Source organism: Doryrhamphus excisus, linkage group LG4 (genome assembly GCF_037039965.1).
Source record: "Doryrhamphus excisus strain RoL-2023G ecotype Guam linkage group LG4, RoL_Dexc_Guam_v1.1, whole genome shotgun sequence".
Classification (NCBI taxonomy): Eukaryota; Metazoa; Chordata; class Actinopteri; order Syngnathiformes; family Syngnathidae; genus Doryrhamphus; species Doryrhamphus excisus.
In genome coordinates, this window is record NC_136360.1 from 4,599,294 (window position 1) to 4,621,845 (window position 22,552).

At 39.0% G+C, this 22,552-nt stretch overlaps 1 protein-coding gene across 1 annotated transcript; it reads right to left on the minus strand.

The window, feature by feature from the left end:
* Positions 1 to 1,030: 1,030 nt before the first annotated feature.
* On the minus strand, positions 1,031 to 19,985 carry LOC131129900 (complement factor H-like). The gene is made up of 21 exons (XM_058073839.2): positions 19,829 to 19,985; positions 19,570 to 19,752; positions 17,862 to 17,967; positions 17,624 to 17,700; positions 17,360 to 17,542; positions 15,766 to 15,948; positions 15,438 to 15,632; positions 13,767 to 13,946; positions 12,589 to 12,753; positions 12,149 to 12,316; positions 11,908 to 12,066; positions 10,312 to 10,500; positions 9,994 to 10,179; positions 9,745 to 9,915; positions 5,551 to 5,656; positions 4,082 to 4,158; positions 2,900 to 3,091; positions 2,618 to 2,806; positions 1,771 to 1,956; positions 1,479 to 1,658; positions 1,031 to 1,315 (listed from the first exon to the last, which is right to left on the minus strand). Exons 1-21 carry the CDS (start codon positions 19,920 to 19,922, stop codon positions 1,122 to 1,124), a joined length of 3,363 nt encoding a protein of 1,120 aa, XP_057929822.2. The 5' UTR covers positions 19,923 to 19,985; the 3' UTR covers positions 1,031 to 1,121.
* Between the last annotated feature and the right edge of the window lie 2,567 nt (positions 19,986 to 22,552).

The window sequence follows — 22,552 nt, forward strand, 5'->3', positions numbered from 1 at the left end:
ACATTCTTGAAAAACTGAGTGAAGCCGTCAACTTAAATGTGCAAAGTGGCAAGGGAGTACTGTGTTAATTGCTTTTTTAATTAAAAAAAAAAAGAATTTGCCAACACTGCTTGACTTGCAGTGTAAGAAAAAAAGACTCCTCTGTTAAGACACACAAATAGAGGAAAAGAACAGAAGACTGTCTGCTCCTCTGTTTACCATGTTGTGTTGGTTTTAGTTGCTGATGATAAGTACACCCACTGCTTCTCAAACGCAGGTTAATCAGTGACATGTCATTCAGTGCAACTCATTCCCATCACTTCCAGGAAAGAACATTTACTGGCAACAGGACAATGTCATCAAAGCCACTGTGTAAATTGTGACTATAATAATATGAACTGGTTTCAGGCTGAGCATGCAATTCCTGTGATGCTGTCATGTATCTTATTGCTGTTAAATTAGGGTTGCCAAACGTCCTGTTTTCACGTCCTGTCCTGGATGCTCTGTAGTTTGTTTTTAAAAAGTGGTGAAAATATCTTGTTTTTGCATTGTTTTTCCATTCTAATTACATAGAGCGGCATTAGAGCCCTCTGCCTCATGAGGCGTGATCCCTGAGTGGCTGCTGTGTGGGCGGCTTTTTGAATTATTGTTGTCAAAGAATAAACAAAACATATGCACAGAGTTAATACTGTGCGTCTCGCCGGGGTACACCCTGGACTGGTCGCCAGCCAATCACATGGCACATATAGACAAACAACCATTCACACTCACATTCATACCTATGGACAATTTGGAGCCACCAATTAACCTAGCATGTTTTTGGAATGTGGGAGGAAACCGGAGAAAACCCATGCATGCGCAGGGAGAACATGCAAACTCCACACAGAGATGGCTGAGGGTGGAATTGAACTCGGTTCTCCTAGCTGTGAGGCCTCCTAGCTGTGCAGCCCGCTTATTGATTATCCTAAAAAATCCTGCAAATCCTATGTATCAAGGACCCCAAGTGCTTATGTGCTTATGTGTATGTATATGTCAAAATGTGGACGTTGCAAACAGAGAGAAGTTGTTTTATTGAACCACACAAATCATTGAAACATACCAGACAACAGTATGTTAGCAGTTGGTGACTGCCTGCACAGCTGCTATTGGCAAGTAGGCAGCTCCATCAGTCCATCAATACACTTCTGCCGCATACTCAATACGCCGTCATGCCTCGTTCCCCGTGTGCACCAGAACTCGATGATATCATTATGGGTTGAGTACAATTTATCATCCCGTCTGTATCGGAATACTACATTATGCTTGCTCATGAGTTCTCTATTCACAGTGCAGGGCTCTGCAAGAAAACAAGATAATGAATTAGTGATGCATATTGGTATGATTTTATATGAGCTTGATTTAGACTTAACATTCCGACACCACTTTATTGTTGTTGGTTTTCTACAGTGTTTCATTTTTATTGTAGGATGTAATTGTAACAAAGAGGATTTCAGACTTACTGAGGCATTTCATTTGGCCTGTCCATTGACCATTTTTGCAGATTTGATAAGGATCACCCTCCATTATGTAGTAATTCTGGCAAGTGTATTCAACCCTTTCATTGTGTGCATAAGTCGATTTAGTGGAATACTTGGTGTCTCCTCCTGAAAGGTAAGGTGGCCGCTGGCACTCCAAAGGAGCTAGGAGAATCAGGACACGATTTAGTTGATTCATTATTGTCATATTCCACAAATACAGTATATAGTCCGTAGTCCGTAATATATAGGGGTGACCCATTATAGACAACTGTACCTCCACATGTTGGAAAGGGGTCACTCCACAACCCATTTGGTAAACATTCAACCTCTTCCTTCCCGTGAAGCATTTCTGCACGTAGGCGGCAGTAAAACCTCAACTTTTGTCCTTTTCTTGCCTGTGTGCCACGTAGATGGGTGGAAAGCCGTACATTACCAGGTATACCTGTGACCTGACACGGCTCTGTTTTCAGGAGGAAAAAAACTCAGAATCAGATTGTATGCTCGACTTCAAAAACTACAGCAAACCTGATTTACTAATTCAAGCTTATAATTCTACCAGTCCATCAGGAATTATTTGTCTTGTTTTATCTGATGTGTGACTATAGACTATTAAAGAGTATGTGAACGCTCCTCCTTTTTTTGTGTGCCACATGTTTGTTGACTTGTGTTTGTTTGGCACCATGGGTACGGTAGTTAGTGATCTATGTAACCAACTAAAGGTTGTCTCAGATTGACTACTTGCAAGTCAGGTTGCCAGCTAAAAACTTTGTACTCCTGCTGTTCCGTTCACACAGTAAACGCTTCATGACTTCATCCATTCCACTTGCCATCCAGGTCTACAATACCTCACCTGTCTTGTGAATATGTACAGTTTTATATTTTTTATTACTTTTATTTATCTGTTTTTTTTTTACTTTATTTTATTCATATTGTAATGTATTTTATGTTATAGAGTGACTTTTTTTCTTTCTGCGGTAGCTGAGCTACTGTAACCAGGCAAAGCCCCTTGTGGAGCAATAAGTCCAAGTCTAAGTCTAAGCAATTGAAAACGTTTCCTGGTTGTTCGTTCACACGTCTTGATCAGCAGTATATTGGTAAATATCCTAAGAATGTGATCATACCGGAGCAGGTTGGGAAAGGTAAGTTCCATTCCCCAGTTGGTAAGCATTTAATCTCTTCTGGTCCATCCAAAGCATAGTCATCACTGCAGCGGAACCTTAATTTGTGTCCGATTCGTATTGTTTGATTCCCTTCTGGCAGCTCATCTACACTAAGATGAGGCTGTGGTGCTCCAACGGTGCAAGCAATGTCTGGGACGGGGGGGGGGGGGGGGGGGGCATATACTGTGCATGAAACATTCTCTGGAGCCATATTGAATACAATATTGCTGTTGAGGCAGTTACCTTCACAAGTCGGGAACGGCTTATCCCAAAGTCCATCTTTACCGCATATTAACAATGAACTGCCGTGCAGTTGTTTTCCGGGAATGTCACAACTGAATGTAAGGAAGCGGTCCGGAAGGATGCCATCTGCATTATCTGGTAAACCTTTGATAGTGATTCCTCCATGTGTGGGTGGGGGGTCACATAGCAAAGCTACAAAGACATAACAAGTCCATTTGTTCACAAAATAATTAGCAATTCATTTATTATCCAAGGTATGTCCTGTTCAGAGTCACCGGGGGGGGGGGGGGTCACATACAGGAGGTCACATACAGGAATAATTAATATAACATGCAAGTTTTTGGAATGTAGGAGAAAACTGGATTAAAGTCATTACACAATTACCGTATTTTCTGGACTATAAGTCGCTCCGGAATATAAGTCACACAAGGCCAAAAATGCATAATTAGGTAGAAAAAACATACATAAGTCGCAATGGACTATAAGTCGCATTTTTTGCGGATAATCTATTTTACAAACTACTTGACCAAAACAGACATTACATTGTTATGCTAACACAATGGTTATTCAGCTACACAAAAAATAAACATGAACAGAAAAGGTGTCCAGTGTTTATGTAATATAAACAGTTTTTTTCATTTATACGTCGCTCTGGAGTATAAGTCGCAGGAACAGCCAACCTATGAAAAAAAGTGTGACTTTTTGTCAGGAAAATACAGTAATATTTTGATGTTTTTTTGCCTCAGCACATTCCAAAAATACAATTAAACACCTAAAGAGCAAAAACGGAAACAAGAGCAGTCATCTTATAACAAAAAAGACCAAATGTTAAGAGAATAAAGACATGCTAATAAGAGATAGTAGTGAAGTACTAAAGACTAAAAAAATGTAACAGTCGGAATATTATGAGAAACAAAAGAAAGAATAAAGTTGTAATTTTAGGGAATTTAGGTTGGGAAAAAGTTATATTATTACGATGAAGTCATAATATTATGAGGCTAAAAATACAATGTTAAGAGGAAAAATGTACGAGAAGGCCCCCCCCATGGTGAGTTTACCAAACTACCAAGAATAAACAAAAACCTAAAAAAAAAAGTTCAGCTGTACAACAAATGGTATTTTTGAGTACATTTTACATTTTGTTAATAAATTCTAGTTTGGTTTCATATTTCGAAGACTTACGTTCGCATATTGGTACATGGTTGGTCCATTTGTCCAGCAAACAAGTCCTGGTGTCCGTCTTACTCACCATTTGATAGCTACAAAAAGAAATCAGATTGTTTTAAAGGTGAAATATCATAAAAACAAGCATTTCTCAGCATTGTGTTGTATTGTTAAATACTTAACAAAACAATTATTATTATTAACAATTATTAAAACAATATCAAGGTGGAAATGACACAGCTTATATCATGTTTTTTTTCAAACATATGACGCATTCATATGTTGATGTAATACTCTACACTGGTCACTTGGTGTCAGTAATGAAGAAATAACAATAACATAATAATTGTTATAATAACAAACGCTACTGTTGCAGACAGTATCATCAACTTCAAGCTGAAACTCAATTCTGAACCCCCAACATCACTTCCTGTCCTCCACACATCCCGAATATATTCACTGCAACATACATGTGCACAGGTTTTATTTATGTCTTAAATTGCTTATTTATTCCTAGTATGTCTGCTATATTATATAACATGATCCAATCATCCGTTTTCTGTACCTCTTCTGTACTAGGGATGCAGGTATGCCTATCCCAGCTGTCCTTTTGGGTGGGAGGCGGGCTAAACCCTGGATTAGTTGTGTAAAGGTGACTATAGGGGTGTTATTTCATGTCTAGAGGGCTCTGATAATATTAAAAACTTGTAATCGTACTTTGCGGAAATTCACTTATTATAGTGGGAACCAATTAACGGTGTTAAACAAACGGTATTACATAATAATCCATCCATATTTTTTATACCCCTTGTCCTCACTAGGGTCACACGTGAGCTGGAGCCTATCCCAGCTGCCCTTTTGGGCAAGAGGTGGGGTACATCATGGACTGGTAGTGTAAAGGTGACTATAGGGGTGTTATTTCATGTCTAGAGAGCTCTAATTATTATAAAAATTGTATTTAGAAGGCTGTAAACAGGTTTTCTATGCTCTGTGTAAATATTTGATTTATAAATGAGAACTCATAACTTATAGAAATAAATAAACAAATGCATGTTTGTCACACTTAAATGTTTCAGACTTTAAATATTAGTCTATGACAACACAACTGTACAGCTTTTGAATGAAAGTTTTTATTATTAAGGGAGAAAAAACATCCAACCCTAAATGGCCTTGTGTTAAAAAGTGATTGTCCCTTAAACCTGGTTATATTTGTCTGATGAAACATTTAAGTGTGACACAATGCAAAAAATAAAAACATGCTAGGTTAATTGGCGACTCCAAATTGTCCATAGGTATGAATGTGAGTGTGAATGGTTGTTTGTCTATATGTGCCCTGTGATTGGCTGGCAACCAGTCCAGGGTGTACCCCGCCTCTCGCCCGAAGACAGCTGGGATAGGCTCCAGCACCCCCGCGACCCTCGTGTGGAAAGCGATAGAAAATGAATGAATGAATGAATAAGGAAGAATCGGTCTTCAAATCAACGTACCCTTCGTCGCATAAGTATTTGATAGTTGACCCAAAAACAAAGTCGTCACCCTGGATCAGTTGAAAACGGCCATTTGGAGTGTTTTCAGGAAGTGGACATGGCTTCACTGTAATGAAGAAGACAAAGATGATTTCAAACCAGAAACCAATTTGTTGGTAGATATTTTAGAGAAGTAATTACTAAATTGAAATTGATGTCGGTAAACTCATTCAGCACTCCTCTGAGTATACGTCATGAAGTTGGAGTATTAAACAAAGTATAATCTGCAAAACTGAATTGAACTCACAGGTGCAACTTCCTTGTTTGACTGCCACCCAGCCATCATTGGAACATATGTATCTGATGGTGATTCCTGACGTGTAACCAGTTTCACAAGTGAAATGTATCACATCTCCTTGTTGGTACTCGGTCTTTGTGGTCTCCTCTGACACATGGCCGTGAGGAACATCTGGAAGCGTCGGACACACTACAGCACAAACAGCAATATGAGTTAAGCAATTATTTAGTTCATGTGCTAAAACAACACAATATGATGCAGTGAAGTTAACTTGAATAATAATCTTTCAAAGCTTTTAAACCGAACTATAAAAACAAATAATATTTCTTCAAACAGAACATAAAAGTAAAGAAAACAAAGTCCACCTTACCGTTGTCCGAAAAAGAAACCTTCACATTCCCCCACAGTTGTAGTAACAAAAGTAATACATGCAGTCGCATTGTAGCTTGCAGCTGTGTAGTGACAAGAGCTGAGGCCAAAACCTTGAACAAATGCTCAGTTCTTGTCTATTTGTCCCCAGCTGCAGTCCACTGAGGGTCAAAACATGGACTACACAGTGGGATTGCACAAAAACAGGAAGAACTCGATGTGGTGCCTTTAACACACTCGGCACACAGTTCACTCTCTCCACAAATGTTCATACAGTACATCTGGTGCAATTGCAAATCGATAACCTGAGTCTCTTTATGTAAACAATATATTTGAAAACTAAAAAAAAAAGGACAGAACAACAACAATAATAACAGTTGTGTGCCATCAGGGCCAGCAGAACATTATTTGCAGGCCTAAACACTGTCAGAGAAACATAAGTCTTTTGTTTTTTTTGTCATGAGTTAAAGAACTTTTTCAATATATACAAAATACTGTCACAAAATGTCATTTTTTTCACCACTTTTGTGAAGGGTCATCCTTTTTTTCCACAGCTGTCACAAAATCGCATTTTTTCTTCAAGTTGCTGAAACAAACCCACTACACATACATCAGGGGTCCGGGCAGGTCCCAAAGACGGCAAAAAAGACACCACTTTTCCAACGGATCAATTTTTGTCTGTTTTTTCAGGCCGCGGCTGTCCTGAATTGACTTTTTTCACCTTGCTAAAGCGACACTTGACTGGTCCAGTAGGTGGGCCAAATCTCATCGGGGTCCCTACGAGACTCAAAGATGGCAGAAAATGCCACTTTTCGACTGTTGCCAAATCTCATTTTATTGTGACATGACATTTGTCGGCATGAAGAGGTGGATTGTGAGGCCTTTGGCCAAGTATCCCAATCAGGGCCTCGACTGTTGGAAAAAATGCACTTTTTTAAGTAGCTGAAACAACACTTTTCCGGGGGGACCAAATCCACCACACACCCGGGAGAAACGAAAAATGGGAAAAAAAGTGCTCATCATTTAATTAATAGGATCGCTCCTGAAGTAATTAAAGACCGTCACCACCTTCCAAAAAAAATCAGACCAACAAAATAAGACTTTCTGTATTAGAGTAGAATAGAAGGGATGGGTCCAGCACACTGAATAAAAGAAGCATGGCTGCTCAGTGTTCATGCAGACCAGCAGGGGCCAGGAACGGGAGGGGACACCAAGTACAAATGGCCAAGTGTGAGGACGCCCCAAGTACACTTGCATTGTTGTTTTTGCATTGTTTAATGCCCTTGTAGTGCCATTGGAGGAGAACAAAGTTACTTTTAAGAATGCTGCTGCTGCAGAGACTTTGTTACTTTTTGTGTTTATGGTATCATTTTACAATATCACATTACAATGGTGTACTGTACATCAGGGCACTCTAGTGCATGATGGGATAAATAACAAGGCTGTCCTTTGGCTGTCCGTCAAGAGACAGAGGTGGTCCTCGACCCAAATGAAAGCCCTTCATGGTGCAGTAACAAAAAAGGAATTCAAAGACTTCGTCTCCTTCAATGCCACACAACTGCCCGGTTAGACTTTGTCAGGGGGCATCAAACATGGGACATTGAAAGGTGGAAAAAAGCTCTCCAATGTAAACATGACGGTTCAGATGGCATCCAACTTCACTGGCATGACAAGGAGATCCCACCTCAGATGTTTTCTACCCTCACAATGGAGGCGGGTCCATCATGATCTGATCTGGGGAGCTTCAAGTGGTGCAGGGTCGTCAAATGGCGAATAGTTACGTGCAGATGTTGCAGCGGTCAAAGCTGCAGTTCACAATGCTCACTTGACCAAGGACTTATTATTCAGGGAGAATAACATCACTCTTTCTTTTGGACCATCCCGATTCAAATCCCATAAAGAACATTTGGGGATGGATCGGGAAAGGAAGTTTATAAAAATAGCCATCAGTTCCAGACAGTTGCTGCCCTTTGTAACGCCATCTTCACCACTTGGAGCAATGTTCCCAAACACTCACATCAAGCATACCCAAAACAATTTTTGAAGTGATTAATAAGAACGGTGGAGCTACTAATTACTGAGTCCTACTGAGATTTTTTTTGTTCTGGTTTGAGCCATGTTTTGAGCCATGGTCTTTTGATCAGCTGATAGAAAGCCTATTTCAGTTTGTTGTTTTCAATAAATTACTTAAAGTGCTTTTTGTCACACTCCCCCTTTGTGTATTGTACTGAAGTAGTCTTCTTCACCAAGGTCTGCTGGTGAGGCGGCACCTCTAGAAGGACCACCTTCAGGCTGATAAGAAGGTCTAGTTCTGTCATTGAAATGAAGATGATGGTTGCATAGAGAAAATCTCTGGACAAACTAATCGATGACACCAGCCACTCTCTGCAGGCCGTCATCAAAAAAGATCAATGTGAAAGGCTGCTCTTCCCCTGGAGACTATAAACACACACACACACACACACACACACACATATATATATACACAAAAAAGACTTTGAGAAAAGAAACAACTTTTATGAGATTCATTAATATAGCATGATGTTCCATGTTCCATTTATCCAGTTGTTTATTTAGTGCATCAACATTAAGATCATAAACATTGTACAACAATGTGTAGATTTCATCCATTTGCTTTTCAGTCACATTTCCCTCAGCCCATCAGCATCTTCTTTCTTAACCAGAATCTGTGGAGGAAAGATTCCGTGTTGAGAATCTTAAGATAGAGTAGCTCTATTTCTATTCTGTATTTATGCATTCATAGCATTTATGTCACCTGCAAGAATACAAATCTGCTTTAGAGTGAAAAAGGACGTATATTCCATCCTATGACTGACCATACTGTTCTTAGCTGTCTAGCTGTGTTATAGATATGAGTGCTAAACGGCACATTTGTGTCGTTGTATTTTACTTTTTATATACAGTGTAGCCTTGTTTTTTTTGTTTTTGGAACATGTTAATGTCAAAAAACAAGGTTCCACTGTACTTGCATGACAGTTAAAATTATTATTTAATTTTCCATTTATTTTGGGGGGAAAATGTTTTGAAATTGCAACAAATTGGAGGTAAACCTGAGTCCTTTTCATAGAAAGAAAACAAGTGATGGATATTCTATTAATAATAATTATGACTAGTGCATTTATTGGTAAAATGTATCTTTGGGGCAGCACGGTGGTCGAGTGGTTAGCGTGCAGACCTCACAGCTAGTAAGACCAGGGTTCAATTCCACCCTCAGCCATCTCTGTGTGGAGTTTGCATGTTCTCCCCGTGCATGCGTGGGTTTTCTCCGGCTACTCCGATTTCCTCCCACATTCCAAAAACATGCTAGGTTAATTGGCGACTCCAAATTGTCCATAGGTATGAATGTGAGTGTGAATGGTTGTTTGTCTATATGTGCCCTGTGATTGGCTGGCGACCAGTCTGGGGTGTACTTCGGCTCTCGCCCAAAGACAGCTGGGATAGGCTTCAGCACCCTCCGCAAAAAAAAAAAAAAAGTGGTAGAAAATGAATGGATGAATGTATCTTTGGACTCACTTCCCCTTCCTTACCTTCACATCCAATTGGTTCACTCCACTTTCCATTTACACATGTTGCAAAACCTCCAATTTTTCCAGCTGGTTGGATACAGCGATATTGTATGATATCACCGTTCATGTATTTGTCTTTATCCACAGTGAAGGTCATCGTCTGGTCAGCATCTTTGGGCTTGGGGCAGTATGCTAAAATAACAGACCAAAAAACAGACCATAAATATCCCCCGGATCATCTAGTATTAACAATTGGTGGTATTTACTTACGAGTACACTTTATGTCCGCCATGTCCCATTTGCCATTTTGGCATGTGATAGTGTCATCTCCGTCTATCATGTAGTTCTTACGACACTTAAAGGTTACTTGAGAGCCTGACAAGTATTCTGTCTGAAATGATGTCAAAATGACGGCATTCTCCACTTTAGGGGGTGGACTGCAGGTCTCGGCCACAGCTGTAAGACATGAGATGAGGATCAGTTATTTATACAAATACTCTATAAAAACCAAAAATACAACCATAAGGTTTTGTTGTGGGTGTTGTGTTGTGTTGTGTTGTGTTGCGTTGTGAAGTGAAGGTGACTCACGAGAGCAGATTGTGTTGGGCGGTAAACCATTTGAATCCCATTTGCCTTTGATGCACAAAATGTGGTCCAGCTGAGTTTGGTATCCACTCTTGCAAATAACCTGGAGGCTCTGGTCTTGTCCATGTCCGGTCCTTTGAAGTTTGACTTTTGCATTAGCAATCACAGGTAATTCCCCACACTTATCGTTTTCTGTAGTCAGCACAACAATGAGTGTAGTCAGTAGATTGAAGTAATTGGGAGGTATTTTACAAAGCATGCTTGCAGGATGAGATGAAAGAAAAAGATGAAATACATAAAGTCCATCCATATTCTATACCGTTTATCCCCACTAGGGTTGCTGGGGTATGCTGGAGCCTATCCCAGCTGTCTTATGTCAAGCTTAAACTAAACATGTTGTCCAAAATCCGGCCCATGGTATAGTATATGTAGTATATATATATATTTTTTTTTTTATTGGCTCTTGGCATGTTCTGCATGCGGCTATAGGGGTGCTATTTCACATCTACAGGGCTCTAATAATATTAAAAAACATATTTAGAAAGTCGTAAACATGTCTCCTGTGCTCTAACTCTATTATCCATCCATTTTTTATATCCTAATTTTATATTTTGTAAAGCAACACATGTAGATATAGTAAATATAGTTTAAAAAATGCATCGCAGAATCTTTGTGATATAGGTGAAAAAGACAATTTTTTTGTATTATTACTTCATTCCCATAATATTTTTACTTTATTTCCATAATATTATAACATTTACCCCAATGCGATTTTCCAAAAATGACTTTTTTGTTTTGTCTCTCATAATATTAGAACTTTTAAAAAATAACACTTTTTGTCTTTAATGTTTCTCTCTATGATATGTATAAGTTTATTCTTGCAAAATTGTGACTTTTCAATAATTCTTGTAATTTATTTTGTCTTGTAATATTATGACTTTATTCCCATAAAATGTAGATTTTATTGTTACAGCTTTAAAACATTTGTTTGTCATAATATTAACAGTATTTTCTTTAATATTTCAACTTGATGCTACAAAAATGACGTTATTTTTCCTCATAATGTTATGTTATTCTCGTAAAATTACAACGTTTTTGTTCAATCATGTTTTTCTCTTTGTGAGAAGCACCGGCAGTGCTGTGGAGGTCTTTAGAACCAGGATTGAGGGGGTGTGAGGGCAAGCATTATTGATGTTTTTTTTTTTTTTAGGAATTAAGGAGAAACATTGCATACCTGACCTTGTAAAAACGTCTATTCATTTGAAGCAACAGTGATAACTAAGCAATTTACTGAATGGAAAGGTTGCTTGTGCTCTGGGTGGATGACCAGCATCAACGCTGTGTCCCACTGAGTCTAATGTGGATTTAAGAAGACAACTTCTGCAGAGTCTCCTGCAACTTCTGCCTCATTCCTCCTCCCAATGGACCACAGGAATAAAAGTAAGTTGTTCTCTTTTCACAACAAAGTCCGGTATTTCGTTCTTTATACTGTATTTTATGACCTTCATGTGCTCTTTGTACAATGTGAATGACCCAGGAGTTAACCCTTCTTTGATTTCGTAAAAGCATCCCAACAGTATGGCCGTGCAAGGCCCTTACCAACACATTGTTCCAGTCCAATCCAGAGGCCATCAATGCATTTTGCTTCACCCCACCAACCTTTAGTGGGAAGTTTGTAACCATCATTGCATGTGTAGTAGAGCATGCTATGCGATGGGCCAACAGCAAAGCCATGGGTCACGTCAGGTTTTAGACAAGCTGGAGTTCAAAGACACCACATCACATCAGGTCAGATTTCAAACGTAGTCTAACCTACATGAATACGGTTTTGTGATTTCACCTGAACAGTTCTGAATCCCAGTCCACATGCCAAATTCACAGGTAACTGTGAACTGTCGGTCGGCATCGTTCTTACATGCGTACCGGACACGGTCACCTTGGTTGTAAATGTCCTTCCTATTGCGGACAATATCTGCATTGCTGAGGTCGAGTTCCTCACATGTTTGTGCTGAAACAAGGAGTATAGTATTTAGCAAAAAATACACAAGACAGTATGTAGTTGACATGATTTTGTCAGTGTAAAAAATTGTCAGTGTCAAAATGACACCTTTTTCACCCCCAAAATATAAGAACAGCACCACTTGCTACTGGTTACCAATACCAGTTCAGGAACATAGCGATTCCGATGTGTGGTGTTCTAGGAGCATTGTCAATATGGCTGTATGTGTTGTTCTTGGTAACAGTTTTATCTCGTTCTATTTTAAAATTGTTGTCCCTTACCTTTACAAGGTCCATAACCTTGCCAACCATTTTCTCGACAGGTGAGAGTGAATCTTTCTCGAGAACCCTTGCAGACAAAATCTGCCGTTTCATACTCTCTGTATAGCTCCTTGTATTCATCCAAAGTGTTTGCATTCAGGATATCCTTACTGTCACACATTATTTCTGAAAAAAAAAAAAAAATCGTTAGCATACACCTGAAGTGATTCAATCATATTTTGTAAAGAAAAAATAATAATAATGAATAATAATAACAAAACAATGACAAGTTGTAGTTTTCTCTAATATGTAGACCTAAATAATCACACATGCTTAATAAATACAGTATACAAGTAAATAACCAACAAGGGGTGTGCTGCTTCTGCAGAAACTCTTTTGAAGGAAGCCCGCTGAGGATTTTGTTTTGGGTTGTCACACTATCGGTAAAATGAGGCAGAATGCATCATAATGAAAATTAGTGGTTTATTCCTGGATATTATAAGTGCATTCTAAAAATTTTGACTGTATTCTGATTGCATTCCACACGTAATCCATTTTTCTGTCTGGATTCAAAGCGGAAAAATATTGGAAAGGTATTCAAAATGCACTCTGACTGCATTCTAAATATTGTTACCGTATTCCAACAGCATTCCAAACATTCTGATAGCATAAAAAAAAAAACGTAGCTGGCTCCTGTTGAAACATTATTATGTCACCTTATTCACATCACTCCACCTGTGCTTGCCAGCGCGGACAGTGCAGAAGAGCTAAAACCCTAAAACTCCCTAAACGTCACTTACCATGGAAGTGCCACCAATTCACATCACGTCATGCCGCCAAGGAAAAAAAACAGGATTTAAGCTTATGAATTCTGGCTGGTTCACACAAGGTTATGGCTACAAGCGGCAGAAATCACTATCTTCCGTTCGGGAGGGGACCTAATTTGTCTCCACACAAAGAGGACCCAGTTGGTGTGACTCAGGTATCTATTTTGGATTCCTCCCTGCGGAGGTTGGCCAGAGATTTAAAAAAAAAAAAAGTCTAGGCCACACTGCTAAAACTCAACCTCTGCAAGCAGAAGTAAATGGATTGAAGAAAAGATTACATTACAATTTTAGGATTGGATTAAAATGCTTTTTGAAGATTGTTAAATCATGTGTCATGTGATAAATAGGAGTCTACAAGGAAATGGACATTACCTTGACAGGGTGGGTTTGGTTTCCATCCATCTCTGGTGCATTTGACCATTGTCGCACCATTTGTGTGTTTGTATCCCGACTTACACACATAATTAACAGAAGTACCCAACCTTATCCTCTGCCCCCAGTAGACATCCCAGTATGACACAGATGGGTCTCTTTGGTTTCTGCACGTAACCTCTACAATAGAAGGACACGTGTATATTTAGTGATCAAGACCACACGACCATGACTGCTAGTTTTTCAGTTACAATGGTGTGAAAAAGTGTCACCGCTTTCCTGATTTCTTATATTTTGCATACTTGTCAAACGTCCAAATCCAATCCGACATGGCCCTGCATGAAAAAGTGATTGCCATGTTAATTTATATTAAATTATATTAGAGTGCAGCGACAACGAAACCATGAGGTCACAAAAGACCCCACGACAACATCCAAAAAACTGCAGGCCTCATGTGTCTTCGTTAAGGTCAGTGTTCATGACTCCGGCTTAACAAAGACACTGGGCAAAAACGGTTCCAAGATGAAAATCACCGCTGAACAAAAAAAACATGAAGACTTGTCTCAATTTTACCAGAAAACATTTTGACCTTTGGGAAAATACTGGTCTGATGAGACAAAGGGTGAATGTCCCATTACATCTGGCATAAAAGTTACACCGCATTTCAGAAAAAGAAATTAATATCAGCAGTAAAATATGGTGGTGGTAGTGTCATGGTGCTTCAAGACCTGGAATATTTTCTATGATGAACGGAACCATCAGTTCTGCTTTCTAGCAAAAAATCATGAGGGAGAATGTCCGACCATCTATTCATGACCTCAAGCTGAAACCAACTTGGGTTCTGCTGCAGGACAATGATCCAAAACACCAGCAAGTCCACCTCTAAATGGCTGAAGAAAAACAAAATGAAGACTTTGGAGTGGCCACGTCAAAGTCCTGACCTGAATCCCACTGAGGTGCTGTGGCATGACCTTAAAAAGGCGCTTCATGCTGGAAACCCTCCAGTGCGGCTGAATTGCAACAATTCTGCAAAATGAGTGGGGCAAAAGTTCTCCAAAAGTGCTGTAAGAGACTCACTGCAAGTTACATATCACAAACACTTGATTGCAGTTGTTGCGGCTAAGGGTGGTCCAACCAGTTATTAGGTTCACTTTTTCACACAGGGCCATGTAGATTTGGATTTGTTTTTCTCCCTTAATAATAAAATGTTTCATTTTAAAACTGGCGGCACGGTGGTCTAGGTTAGCGCGCAGACCTCACAGCTAGGAGACCAGGGTTCAATTCCCACTCTCGGCCATCTATGTGTGGAGTTTGCATGTTCTCCCCGTGCATGCGTGGGTTTTCTCCGGGTACTCCGGTTTCCTCCCACATTCCAAAAACATGCTAGGTTAATTGGCGACTCCAAATTGTCCATAGGTATGAATGTGAGTGTGAATGGTTGTTTGTCTATATGTGCCCTGTGATTGGTCCAGTCCAGGGTGTACCCTCTCGCCCGAAGACAGCTGGGATAGGCTCCAGCACCCCCGCGACCCTTGTGAGGAAAAGCGGTAGAAAATGAATGAATGAATGAATTTCAAAACTGTGTTTTTGATTATTGGAAACAGACACTTTCTCACACCACTGTGAATGTTATAATGGCGCTCCAGCATGACAGTTTGCTAAGTTTTATACCCTGGCATATGGGTCTAACGGTCCATTTTCCATTTTCCTCGCAAGTCGATACTGTCGAAGTCTGCTGTGTGTTCAATATCCAGTAGTTGTGTCCACATGTGACTTGTATGGTTTCACCGGGTGAAAATGAACTTTTGAAAGCAGGTTCATAGCTGGTTCCATCAATGCTTGGCAGTGTCACTTTGCATTTTATTGCTGCGATGATGGGGAAATTCCACAAAAACTGCATTAATTTATATTCAAAACAACACAATATGATGCCATTCCTACATAAACGTTTCGGTTGTCATTGTAAAACAATGCACCGATGCGGTGACTCAATACTTACATTCACATGACGGTGCGGGGCTCCACTCGGCTCTCATTCCGACTTTTGTGCATTTTGAAGGTCTGCCTTCAGCCTGATTATATTTTGGATTACACTGATAAAACAGTATGTCGTCTTCTTTGTACTCTTTGGTGTTTCCAGGCACAAAACCATTTTCAATCACTGGCACTGTGCATTTTGTCTCTGGTTATTAATGGAGAAATACAAAAACATGAATACAGCAAAAAAGTCACCTCCTATTGAATAATTACGGCACCGGTGATTATGTGTCTGCTGGCCTCTGTTACTACCTCAATCATATTTATTTATTCAACAACCAAATACAGTAAAGTCTCGTTATATCGATATTGTCGGGAGTTGGAAAAAGTCGATATATCCGATCCTGCGCCGAACTGCATTAAAAGTAGGTTTCGTTAATACGATACTCGGTTATTATGATAATCCGGTTACTACGATGCCCTTTTCATCTCCCGCCAGCCAATTTGGTCTGCTTATATCAATACAAAAGCAGCTTAAATCAATCTTTGCTTCAGGATTTCAATACCAAAAAAGAACACGGCGAACGGCTGCTTCCAGTCAACTTTATTTTTCACACTTCCACCACCAGAGCGCAGCACACACACCGATTCCCGCACTTCCTGGTTCACAGGTCATGCTCAACCCGCCCCACATAGCTGGCCAAACACATGCCTGCAACAGAAGAACCAGCTGCGTTCGTGGTTTCTCTCGTGTGTATAGAATCTATACACACGAGAGAAACCACGAACGATAAAAAGATATCTGAATACAACACAATTAAATACATGTATTTGTACGCTTGTGTCTTCGTTGGAATAGGTGTGTATGCTATGTCAGTTGGTTCTTCTGTTGCAGGCATGTGTTTGGCATGTGTTTGACCAAATTGGCTGGCGGGAGATGAAAAGGGCATCGTAGTAACCGGATTATCATAATAACCGGGTATCGTACTAACGGAACTAATTATATCATAAAAGACTAGAAATTTGCCGGGAAATGAAAATAGTATCGTAATAAGCAGTAATTCGTTATAACCGATATCGATATAACGAGACTTTACTGTACAATACACTCATATGTGACTTTACTCATCTGTATACACCAGTCATTATTTGCACTATGACCCATTTATCATTGCACTAAAATTAATATATCTGCTCCTGCATATGCTCCTGTGCAATACTATGTGTATATTTTGGATATCTTGTATATATCTTGTTAAATTGTCTTTTTTACTCTACTTTTATATACTTTTTTTAACTTGACTACTGCACTGAAAGGAGAAGCTCTCCAATCTCGTTGTACATCTTGTATAATGACAATAAAGGCCATTCCATTCCATTCCAACAAGTTACTTCACCCTAATAGATACAGGGAGCGGCTTCTCATTTAATAAAACACCATGTTGAAAGAACATGTGTCATGGAAATCAAGCATGAGAAAACATGGAAGGAGATTGCTGAAAATCAGGTGAAGAACTCTCCCAACAGGTTATCAAATACCACAATACCTTAGTAATCAATACAAGGTCTTGGTGAAAAAATAATTACATCACTGCAGAAGTTTGCCGAAACATTACCTTCACATTTTGGAGGAGTGCTGCTCCACTCTCCGTTTTCATCACAGGACATCAATGATGACCCAACCAGGATTTCATTGCTTTTCTTGCAGCTGAATTGAAGCACATTACCAAAGTTGGCTTCTTCTGTGTCCCCAGTCACTGCGACATTACTGTCCACATCGACCGCTGGGCACTGTATTACTGAAAGAAAACATATGGAGTGGATGGTTGAAGTGACAGAACCAAAACAAAACATATTCACTTCTTGACCGCAGCGTTTACCTTCACAGACGGGAATAAGACCACTCCATCCGTCCAACATGCAACGTCTGTAGTTTATTCGACTGACCATTTGATAACTGAAACATGAAGAATGAAACAAATGTTTGAGTTGTGCACATGTGACACTAAGGGAGCGTGTGCTGAGTCTGAAATATAAAGAACACAATTACTGCAGTGCTTGAAAATGTTTTCAATTCATTGAAGTGAATTATTGATGACACTTTGACTTTTTTTATACCCTTTGTGGCAGGTGTACTTGACTTGTGAGCCAAAGACAAAATCATCGCCTTGCTCCAGATGAAAATCTGCAAACTGGGCCTCACCAGGGTGACCACATGGTCTTGCTTAAATATGCAAGGAAAAGAGAAAGAGGTGAGACACATGGGAATCATCATACAATCGTAAAAGCCCTTTGTGATCCTTCGTTTTTCAACGTATATTTATTCTAAACCCAAACGTGTTTACGACTAGGGATGAGCAAGTACACTATTGTCTGTGTTAGTAAATGTTCACCCATTTAAATAATCTGTATCCACATTTGTACTCGGAAATGGGCTTGGTTTAACCAGAAATGGGTGGGGCATTATTTTAAGTCTGAAATTGACATGTATTGATCAGATGTTGCTATAATTATTATGTGTATGTATCATTCTATATTATATGTACTGTGTATGTGTGTAAGGGATCCTTAAGACTTTATTCTTTATTTTTAATGAGCTGTGTGAAGTTGCAAACATATATAATACATCAGTCTTGTTCACTGTCATACAGAAAGGGTGTAATATTTGCCCACAGGCATAAAGGCAGAGTGTGTGATGCAGACACTGTGCAGGTGTACCTAATGTTGTGGCCAGTCAATCGGTTACTGTTACCACTGTCTGTGTACTTCCAACTGAAAACGAGCTAAATTCTTATATTGTCAGTAGCACACCGGTTTTATGATGACTTCATTGAACACAACAAAAAATACATTTTTTAAATGACTGCACAAGTGACAAATGTAACAAGTCTTGTCAAATGCACCGCGTACATTACAAGACAAGTTTAACAAGTAACTTTAGGAACAAAGTGAAATAGAGGCGAGCTGAACAAAACCTTATAATGTGGAAGCAGTGTGACCAACGTAACACGAGTCGTTTTTAACTTAACAATTCAATGAGCATTTTCTTTAAACACGAATACGGACAATGACAAAATGTACTATCCAGCAAATATGCATTATCCGTAACGATACTCGTTTATAAATCATCCCTATTTCCGACCTTCTAAATAAATTTTTTAACATTTTTGGAGCCCACCAGACATGAAATAACATCCCTATAGGTCACTTTTACACTCATATTACCCAATAAAAGAGATATAATCAGAGAAAATAAGCCATTAAAGACATAAATAAGACTCACACTCGTGTGTGTTGCTTTTAATGTGAGTTGAGTGAAAGTGACGTAAGGGATTCGGGATTGAATTTTAGATTGGCATGGGTTATGCCTGCAACAGGGATTATTATTAAGCCTGTTGTTCCGTAGATTAAGTCTAATGCTTGTGTTTATCACTGAACTTCACAGTAACATGGCTGACACCTAGTGACCAGTGTATAATACTATATTTGTACATTTGTATTTTACATCCTTGAGCCATTTGCTTGAAAATGCGTAATTTAGACAAAATGTACTTAGATATGTTTATTTTTGGACTCATTGTAGGCCATAAAACAGCACGATTTACTAGCGGTACCTGCTTGAATGTAGCTTTTGAAATGGGTATCAGGGACAGGCCTCTTGTGCTATTCATGTCCCTTGCTTAAGGAAAAAAAAACCCAAAATATAAATATACATGATTCAATTATATCAATTTCACCAAAGGCAGCTGTACTTGTATTTAGTACATAACACAGTATACGCTAGTTGCTTGTGTAGTTGGTGTCTTGAATACAAATGGTAACTTACGTTGACATTTAGTACCACGAGACTGCCATTTTCCACCAACACAGGTGAGTTTGAAGAATCCGCTGTAACCAACAGCGCAGGCCACTCTCACTTGCTGCCCATTTGGGTAAGCGACATCCAAATTTGTCACGTCAAAATTAGAGTCAAAAAGGGGACCCTTTACAAAATCGTCAGTGGTACATTCTATGAGGAAAAAAAAAAGTCAATTTCATTTCTATATTTTTTAAATTGAATTTGTATGACCTATTTTTAGTCTTACCTTGACATTTGATGGAGGGCAGTATATGCATCCACAGCAATAGAACACAGCTTCGGGTTATTGAGATCATTTTGTCTTGTGTCCCTCGAAACATCAAACACAACTAAAAAATGGAGCCCAGCACAGCAGTGTACACAGACGGGGCCTGTGGAGTACACTGCAAAGACCGATTGCTCAATGATTTGCGCAAGTCTCAGAATCAAAGGGGAAAAAAAAGAAATGTGACCCATCAAAATCATACATACATATACTCACCTTAAATGCCACATATACGTAAGACTGAACAAAATCTTAAAACACTTTCTCTGTTCATCCACTACATAAAGATTTACACTGCAATGCACAGGAGGGTATTATAGGACACCACCGTGCAACCAAAACAAACTCAGAGCTCTAAATAATTAATTTACGCATATGCAATTAGAATAATTTCATATTCCTGTAAAGATTTGCTTATTTGGGTCCATTGGCTTTGGTTTGTTTCACCTTCTTGGTAATCATTTGCAGGGATCAATAGTACAAACTAAAGAAAACCGCATGAAACTCTTCTCATTAAAGCTCAAGAATGAGAAGTATGCTTCTGTGCGAGGAAAATACTGCATATTACATTTACAAGTCAAATATGTAAGACTTTTTTTTGCTTCTCCAGAGACAAATCATGTCCACGTGGTAGCATAATGTTGAATTTCTAATTTCAGATATTGAACTCTTGGTGTGTTAAGCATTCCAGTGTTTTCCTTTCTTTCTCAATAAGACTTTTTTTTTTGGTACAGCGTGTTTTGGCGATGTATGTGTCACCAAACACACATTATTGTTATTCGCTCGGCTGTTGCTTGGATCTGTGAGTCAGATAGCGGATAGTACATTCAGACTGAAATGTGTTTACTGCTGATAAACCATTTCTTTCTTGTGCTGAACTGTGCAGGAAATTAAGGTTATGAAGATTGGAAATAGGAAAGCAAATGCAAAGCAAAGAGTTTACTGACCTTTTTGTTGAGTCGGGGTATCTAAAAGGGAAACTCATTAATGGAGCCATTGATAACTGTTCTCAATGCAGACTAGTTTATACTTTTATTCTTTCATCGTGGATGTTTATGTTTATGAGATCTTCACAAGGATTGGCAGTGCCCACATTATAATGTCTCATTTTCACTATTTGTCTTAACTCATAGGGACCCAGTCTTCATTGAAAATAGCTGAACACTGTTGACAGTTTTGTGTAGTAAATCCCATGAATGTACTTTGAATGGTACACATTCATTCATTCATTTTCTACCGCCAATCACAGGGCACATATAGACAAACAACCATTCACACTCACATTCATACCTATGGACAATTTGGAGTCGCCAATTAACCTAGCATGTTTTTGGAATGTGGGAGGAAACCGGAGTCCCTGGAGAAAACCCACACATGCACAAGGTGAACATGCCATCTCCACACAGAGATGGCCAAGAGTGGAATCGAACTTGGGTCTCTCAGCTGTGTGGCCTGCGTGCTAACCACTCACCCGAATTGTACAACATAACATATTAATTACGTGAGTAAAGTTTCCTGAGTGGCTAGTTACCATTTTTGCTATTGTAAAGCTATTTTAAAGCTAAACGCAGATACAAATACGGAGCCAAATGTTGGTTGGCTTCAGCACAGACAATCAATAGCAAATCAGTTACACTAAACACTTACAGGTCAATAGCTACTATTTCCTGAAATTTTTTTAATACATCTATTTAATCACGTACAAATGTCCTTACAGAAGGTCACTGCAAACACATTTGCACTTAATGGAACGCAGTACTACCCATAATAACCCATAATAATAACTAGTAATGGATCATTTAGAAATTAGACATATTCAAGTATTCACTCATATGTCTGATGCGGGGATAATCAGATTTAAATGCTGGGTAAAATTGGAAAATAGAGCTTCTAGAAACAGTCAAACTGCTTTTTTTTGTGTATATCCTATGTTGAGTCCAAACAAACACAAAGGCCCCTCTGAAGTTTCAGTTGATTGCGTAATGTTTAATATTACGGTCTACCTGTATTTTTGAATGGAAAATATAATATACAGGTACTTATATTAGAAAGTGTGCATAGATTCACCATCAAAGTTAAATGGACCTGAATGCATCCATCTATTTTTTATACCATGTGTCTTCATTTGTCACGAGTGACTTTCGGCAAGAATTCAACAAAATTGAAACAGTATTTTCAGCATCTTAGAACAACACTTTGAAACAAAAAGAGACCACAGTGAAATTAAACCAGTTCATTTTCTTTCTGTCTGCTATTTGTGGATGAGACTTATTGAGAATGGAGCTGTAAAGCACCTTAGAAAACCACAATGTGGTTTATTCCCTTAGGGACATGCCGTCTGATGTATGGATGTAGAAAGCGTAGGCCTATATACACTCCTGATCAAAATGTTAAAACCGGTTGAACAATTGCAAGAATTTGCATTTTGAAGTGTTGGTAAGGAGGTTTTAAGTCCAGGTTCAAAATCCAAAGAGGAAATGCTGATGAAAAGTTTAAGACCATAGCTACAAAAAAACACAACCCTCTCAAAAATCGAAATAAAATGTTCAGTAATTAGTAGCTGCACCAGTCTTGGTAAAAGACCTAAAAACTGCTTTGGGAATGCTTGATGCCAGATTCAGACCGGGATGGTCCAAAGAATGACATTATTCCTCTGAAAGAAGTCCTGTCCTGTTAAAAATCAAA